General features: G+C 35.7%; 1 protein-coding gene across 1 annotated transcript; it reads right to left on the bottom strand.

Moving 5' to 3' along the window:
- Window positions 1-492: 492 nt before the first annotated feature.
- Window positions 493-7,278, bottom strand: SLITRK6 (SLIT and NTRK like family member 6). The gene is made up of 2 exons (XM_027590138.1): window positions 6,676-7,278; window positions 493-4,226 (listed from the first exon to the last, which is right to left on the bottom strand). Exon 2 carries the CDS (start codon window positions 4,200-4,202, stop codon window positions 1,680-1,682), a length of 2,523 nt encoding a protein of 840 aa, XP_027445939.1. The 5' UTR covers window positions 4,203-4,226; window positions 6,676-7,278; the 3' UTR covers window positions 493-1,679.
- Window positions 7,279-7,915: the final 637 nt, after the last annotated feature.

The following is a 7,915-nucleotide window of genomic DNA, read 5'->3' as shown; positions in this document are numbered from 1 at the left end:
ATGCTTTACTAGTATTGCATACAGTTGAGTGTTGAAAACCAAAACATTTAATAGAACATTCAGGGTTCACTAAAATAGTATTAAGTAAATTAAAGAAAGTCCTTTCTAATCTGAAATATGTTCCTTCCCAACCCTATGCATAGATCTGCGTGGTGTTCAAAAACCAGAACTAGATCACCTTGATTAATTCTATTTTGCTTTGTGAAAATCTGCTGTATCATTGATTGTATAACCAGAAAGAAGAAAAATAAATCACTTTCATTTGTATTGAGTGGAAAAAGATTTGCTGGAAAGGGAGAACTACTGGTCAGACATAGGTTGGCTCTGTGTCAATCATACCCAGACACTGAATGGCCTTTTTGCAGATGGTGAACAAGATGCTTCTGTGTGGATAACAAACACAGAAATCTCCTTCTCATGCATGTGCATGTGTTAATCCTGACTTGACTGAATTACAGATCAGACTAATGGAAGAAAGTTCATTTAAAAAGAGAGTTTTCATTTTATTTTTATTGTAGTGAGCAGTATTTTTAATTTTCTTGAAAGGCACCCAAGAATAATTACCTTTGTGAACCAAAAATATACAAAACTGTACAGAATAAATAGTTCATAGAAATCTAGCTATACTTTCTTGTAAAATAAAGCTACATTGTCCCACTCTTGAGGCAACTTAAACCATTTACACTTAGACGTGCCTTTTGCTACTAATTTATGGCAACTATCAGTTTACATTAATAAAAATTTTTAAAAACAATGTTTCCTATTTGTGTTATACCTGTGAATTATTACTTGCCACAAGAAATGTATTTCTATCATGGTCATTCAAATTTACAAAGGATTAATGCTATGAAAGAAACCAAACTTAATTTATGCACTAATCATATTTACATTTGAATATCAGTAGCATTTAAAAAATATCCCAAGAACAAGATTCAAACTTTGAGCACAAATGACATACCTTAGTTCACAGCAGCATTGACAATAAGATTGTCCACACAAAATGTGCAGAAAAACCAAAAAAGTTTGCTTATTCATCCATCTGAACTATTAATGACTCTTTTAAATTCAGACAGCATAGCAGTGACATTTTTCTAACCTTCAAATGTTCAGTTTTGGGCCTATATAATTCAACCTTCTATTTTTTTCCTTACTATTACTAGTCATAATTTTAAAGTTCCAGTTCTTTTTGCCTTTATTGCAAGAAAATTAGGTGTATGTGACAATGTACATTTTTTGTGGTATATACTGATTATATAAACAATATATTCCTTACATATTATAACTACATATACAGGTATAACTTAAGTGACAAAACCCCATTCTATTTCATCCACTGGTAAAGTAATTCAAGAAAATAAGGGTTGCTTAAATATTCAACCCTTTTAGTGTGCAACAGGACTTTCCTGAAACACTTTTAAGTATATGGAGAAATATTACTATAATCCTTGGATGATTTACATGCAAGGATTTATTTTATTAGGGGCAGGCAAAATTGCCTGAAGACAATGCAATGGCTTCTCCCAATGATCCCTGAGTTTCTTTTTCTTCTTTTTTTTCCCATAGGATTACTGCTGTGCTTTAGTTCTGATTGATGACACACTCACGTAAGGCACTTATTTACAAGGATTGGACTTAAGACAGAATCACAGCATTTCTGCAAAAGCCCTCGATCTCTCCATCTATGTTTGCTGCTCCAGGACTTCTAAGTAGTCAGGTTCAGCATGTAAGTTAGCTTTAAGCTCAAAATACTCATTTTTAGTCTGTTCCACTAATACCTTCCTTGGCCTTGAGTACATTAAAGTCTCCATTAACTTTAATTCTTCATGGGCTCCAGGATAATGTACCTCCATGTCAGGCTGGAGTTGAGCAATGTTCTTCCGTAGGTATTCTGTGATTCCCAGCTGCTGAAGTTCTCTTTCTTTCTCTAAAATATTCCTGTATAATGAACTGGCATCCTGAAAGGATAAAAACTCAGTTGATTGGTCTGTGGTTTTGTATTTCATATTTGACCCTGTGAGTGGTGAATGGTTTTCCCGTTCTAAAAGACTTCTTTGGAGATGTTTTGCCTCACTTCCGTCTTTCTCATTTTTTTGTTCTTCTTCTTCCAAATGCTTTGGGCCAAAGGATGGACTTCTATAGACATGAACCATGGGACTCACCATGTGCTGCTCATAGAGTGATGCTGTGGGTCTTTCAGTAGTGTGGTGAGTTGTTTTATGGCCATACATACTGTACTGAAGATGGACAGGACTGTTGTCTCTCATCTGCTCATCTGCTTGTTTCTTTTTGTATCTTCTCCTGCGGTGGAGAACAAGAACCACTATCCCTGCAGCACAGAACACAATGGTTATGAACACAATCAGCAACCCTAGTATTAGAACAGATAGTGGTACAGCATCAGTAAGTGATCTTAAAATAGTATCGGCCGTAGTTGTGGTTGTAGGAGTACTGACAATTATGTAACTAGTTTGAGTTGGCAGGGATGGGTTATTGACTAAACCTGGGCAAAGGAGTTCACTAGTTAGTGCTTTCAATTCCTTTTTGTCCAGGTGCTCTGGAGACGTGCAGAGGATGTCATCTGTTACCGTGTTCTTACTCAGTTTTTGTAGCCATTGTTGCAATCCAACTAGGTCACAGGAGCAATCCCAGGGATTGTCCTCAAGGTCGATCTGAGTCAATAAATCAAGGTCATCCAAGATATTACTTACGGGGAGATGGGTAAACTGGTTTGTTTTAAGGTTTATCCTCGTTAGGGAAACCCCTGAAAAAATATGTGGTGGTAAAACTTGTAGGAGGTTATTATTTAAATACAGGACTTTAAGTTTAGGCATTGGGTTAAAGGTTCCTGGTAATATTTCCTTAACTGCATTGTATTCAAGATACAAGTGCTCAAGATTGTGGAGACCAAGGAACATGCCCCTACTTAATTTGGTCAGATGGTTACCATTTAGATAGAGTTTTTGCAATCTTGTTAGATTCATAAATGATCCTTCCTCAAGAACCTCAATACGATTGTTTCCCAAGTGAAGCATTTCCAAAGTGAAGTATTCCACTAGATCAGACTTCACTAATGTATGGATAATATTCCCTGCTAGAACAAGCTTTCTAGGATTTTGTGGAGGAGGTTTTAGATCTGATAAGCTTTCAATATTGCGCTCTTGACAGTGCACTAAAAGTCCTGATGGGGATAGTACTTTGCAGTTACAGGGGATAGGACAGTAGGGTCCTGGAAGTTGAGTGAATGGCTTTGTAATATAGGGTATCAAAACTGGTGTTTTGGTGGCTGGTTTCAAAAGGGATGTGGTCTTGGTTGACATGCGACCATCACTTATTGAAGACGTTACTGCCAGATGTAATGATCCTGACGGATCCTCGTGTTCTTCATACACTGGCGGAGTGGGGCAAATTGATTCCTTTTTCAGTCTGCTTAGTATACTTCCTTTGAAAAATGGAGGGCTGTTGCATACAATATCACCAATTACAGACTGTGGAGGCATGTTTTCCAACCAAATTTTTAGCTCTAATAAGTCACAATTACAGGCCCACTTATTGTCCTCCAACTGGAGATCCAATATCCGGCCAATGTGTTCTAAAAAACCAACGTAAGGCAATGTTTGCAACTGATTTCCACGAAGATCTAGATGGGTTAAAGGAACGAACCGAAATATGTTTGGAGGAAGACTCTCAATAGCATTGTCATTTAAAATTAACACTTTAAGTCTGTTGAGCTTGCTAAAGGCACTTGGTTCGATCACTGTAATGAAATTGTTATCTGCTTGTAGGAATTCCAGGTTTTCCAGTCCATGGAAGGTATCCTCTTTAAGAATTTCTAAAGAATTGTGATTGATATGAAGTTGCTTAAGAAGGCCAAGGCCATTAAATGCACCAGTCTCAATATCTGCAATATTGTTAAATCCAAGGTGTATTGAGACAGCGTTGGTAAGCCCAGAAAAGTCATTTGTGTGAAGCATTGTCAAGCCATTATTTAATAAACTTAGGTGGAAAGGTCGTGATGGTGGCACACTTATTTGGGATAACTTCTTGATACCTTTTTCTTCACAGTTTATCAGCGTTGTACCATCTTTTTCCTCACAATTGCAAAGAGAACCACAAGAACCTCTGGCTGAGGACATTGGAGATTGGGACTGTGAAGATATACAGGCAAGGAGAGATGAATATAAGAGGTGAATCCACAGCTTCATGTTGTCATGTGATGAAATTTGATTCTGTAAAACAAAATGCAACAGCAATGTTCTTTAGCAGGCAGATGCAGGGAGGAGATGAACCTGGTGATTACAAAATAATAGGGTTTCCTCTAAAAAGAAAAAAAAATATAGTAATTACTCAGAAAATATGAATACTTTGCTACATTTACCTTTTATCTTTTTCTCATACTATGACAAGCATGTTTTGGTTCACTTTTAACTTGCACTATGATAAAAATGTAAAATTTTTACAATTCAAATTCTCCTTCAAATTCAAGGAGAATTTAAAATATTATATCATCAGTGGTGTTCACATTTGCCAAATAAACTTCATTTTATAGATGAGAGAGGTGCTGCTTAATTGGACCATTGATACCTTGATATGATGCAAAAGTGTATGTTTGCAAAGACCCTGATTCTTTCTTTTTTTTTTTTTAACCATAAAGTTGATGACTCTAAGGCTAAAGGATTACAGTATAAGACAAATATGTGATATTAGCCAGAAACAGAAAATGGTAGGGAATGCAAAATGTTAGAAAAAGTTAGAAAAAAATGTATGTATGTATCTCTGTATGCACGTATGCATACATAATGCTTTTCCTTTATTTATTTGTGTTTGAACTGGATGTCACAATATACCATCCAATAATTGTGTCTGTGTTTTAACCTGCTTTGATTTTGGCTCAATACTTATTAATTTGTTATCTATTTAAAAACCTTGAGGACAATAAGTCTCTGACCATGTAAGAAAGTAGATCACTATAAAAAGAGTTTCATTTTAACTCTGCTGTATAGGGTAGTTTGTATAAGCTCGACAGTATTATATATATATATATATATATATATATGGTTAAGAGTGCATGTTAAAATTTCACCTTTGTCACACTCTCTACTGAATTTCTAAATGTAGGATATTTCCTGCTGCTTTTAAATTCTGTTATGAATAAGGTTAATATCATAAACCTAAAGAAGAAAAACCGAGCTTTAAAACACATTTCTAGCTATTATGAAAGAATAAACAATGCCTCACATAAACTTCTAGCAAATGACTTTCTAACAAGGTCTTGAAACTGACTTTAGGGCACGGAATGTCATCACGTAATTAAACAGTGGATCTCCTTTATTATAAGGCTTAAAGTCACAATGAACTCTAAAACAAGCTGCACTATTACTAAAACATCTGAGGGTAACTCTAATTTGGTAAATAAAAAATGATAATTCAGGATAACAACATCACATACTCCAGCTCCTTAAAAATTTAAGACATGTATCTGAAATAGCAATTCTTTAAAAAGATTCTAACTCTGAGATGACGGCAGTGACAAGATAAATACATATAACTCTAATGTATTTAATTTCATTTCTTTTCTTTAGTGTATCTTAAATTTATACAAATTAAACTGAAAGGTAAATAAACACCATATCTCAAAACTCTTCAACTTTTCCAAATGGTATCTGCTTTTATTTATTTTTTAATGGAATGTGAACAATACTTTGAATCTACCTAAAATTCACAATCAGATAGATGCAACAGATCAGACAGAACATCCCCAAACCCAATCAATAATCCAGGAAAAAAATTCATCCCATAAAAATACATTGTTTTATTGAAAACATATATAGTATGAAGTTTCTGAATGGTAAAAGGCAGCTGAAGAAATAAAACAGTATATTGCCTTTCTATATAAAGGAAAAGTTAGCAGACTAAATTTTTCCATGGGGAAATTGATTTTTAAACAGCTCTGAGTCTATGTTTAGAATTCAACAGCTTGTAGTTGGAGTCCTCAACTTGTGGATTAGCTTCCACAAACACCAAAAGTACTTGTTCATAGATTCAAAGAAAGAATATGATTCATTCCACCAGACACAGCATCTTGAGAAAATAGTAAATAACTGCCAGATGATAATCTCTAGTTACTGTTTTAATCTTATATTCATCTTATGTTCTACAAAGTGTCCTAGGGAACAGTTTCGAATCTTTTCAGAGATGCACACAAATTTGAAGACGGGTTCCGTACTGATAACATCTGATCCAATGTGAAAGAGGTCAAAAATAACTCCATTTACATATTTTCAGAAAATATGTATTTTCAAGCCAGGAAATAATAAAAGTAGCATACAAAACACCAAGAATCATTTAATACTCTGCTTATATTTTAAATTCAACAATGGTCTTTGGAAGTGATCGTTCCTTCAGAAAGCACACATATTTAGTTTCCAATAACAAACTGCGCGCTATGCAAGAAATAGTGGCATCTTATTTTATTCGTTCTTCTGTAGAGCCAGCTGTCTGTTGCTCAGAGAAAACAGGCATCTGCTACAGCATTAGTTGTGCCAATGAGTAAGAGTGAAACTGAATCGCTTTTAATCCAAAGTTATATTCTTAAAAGGGCAAACATACAAATTCAATCACTTTAAGATAATGCAAAGAGAGTTCTCAGACAGAAAAGCCTGGAAACATTCCTCTTACCTGTAAAGCAGAAACCCTTCTGACGTTATCCGTAGTGCACAGCTGGACGAGATGTTCAAAGTAAATTCAGTTTCTTTATTAAAAAAAGAAAACACCGACCACCACGTGTTTTCTTCTCAAATATCACTTTTTGGCAGGTCCCATTGCTTCATAAAGTTAAACAGCTCTGCTCAAAGACTAAATGCTGAGCAGTTCATTGAAAATATTTCAGGCAGAGTGCACACTAGATCATCCCGAAGCAGTTGCCTTTTCTCCCCAATTAAAATTCACGGCATACTTCACAGCTATGCTGACTTTTTTTGCATATAGTTAACCGTTTGCAAGCTGCCGAGTGCAGTAAATAAACAAGATGTTTCACAGAGCTGGGATGGATCACTCTTGCTTTCTTAGGTTGCAGATCCAAGCTGCAGCAGTGTTCTCTTTCCTCCCTTTCTAGTCTTTCTTGTTAGCTCAGTTTGTTATTAGTCAGATTGCCAAGGGCTGGGAGGTAGGCGTAAATAGAGAGAGTTCTTGGCTTTTGACTCAGCCTTTAAGCCCTTCCCCAGCAGAGCGCTTTACTCAGCCAGGGTCGTTTAACAAGAGACAGCTCCACCTTGGGACCGCTCAACTCCTCCTCTTTCTGCAAATGGCCTTTCGACTCCTTTTTAATACCAAAGAGAGTGCAAGTAAATTTTGATGGGAACGATTATGCACCGTTTTAAAAGCTGTGTAATTTTTTTGTGTGTTGGATAGCAAGCTCAATAATGAGTTATGTTAAATTCTCAGCCGGTTCAGGACGGTTCCCGTTTGCACATGGAGTAGTTACTTCAGGTTTTGTTTTCTTTGTGTTTTAGGGGTATCTATGGTTGAAATGGTGCGCTAGTTTTTTTTAAATGTTAACGTGAGCTCCTTTCCTGCCACATCTGCCTTTTTGTATGCACCCTTTAAATTTCTTTTAAAGCCTCACCTCGTCGGAGACTCCGAGTCCTATACTTCATTATTTCTTTCCCTACAGCTAATGTTCAGTTAATGGGAGCAGAAATGAAGTTCTTTTGCAGGGAAGACAATATTTATTTGGAATCGCAATATGATTACTTTAAAATATATCCAAGAATCTTTATTACAGATGGTTTCGTTAATCGAACACTGCTTAACACTCTCAGAAATCTGAAATGATGTCTCTTCAGGTGAAATGAAACAAGTTGAATGAGTATGTAGAAATTACAATATCCTGATTTTTATGGTACTAGCTGAGAGCATT

The sequence above is a fragment of the Zalophus californianus genome, chromosome 3, assembly GCF_009762305.2.
Source record: "Zalophus californianus isolate mZalCal1 chromosome 3, mZalCal1.pri.v2, whole genome shotgun sequence".
NCBI classification, from domain to species: Eukaryota; Metazoa; Chordata; class Mammalia; order Carnivora; family Otariidae; genus Zalophus; species Zalophus californianus.
The sequence above is the reverse complement of the archived record's forward strand: the minus strand, read 5'-3'. Positions and strand labels throughout refer to the sequence as shown.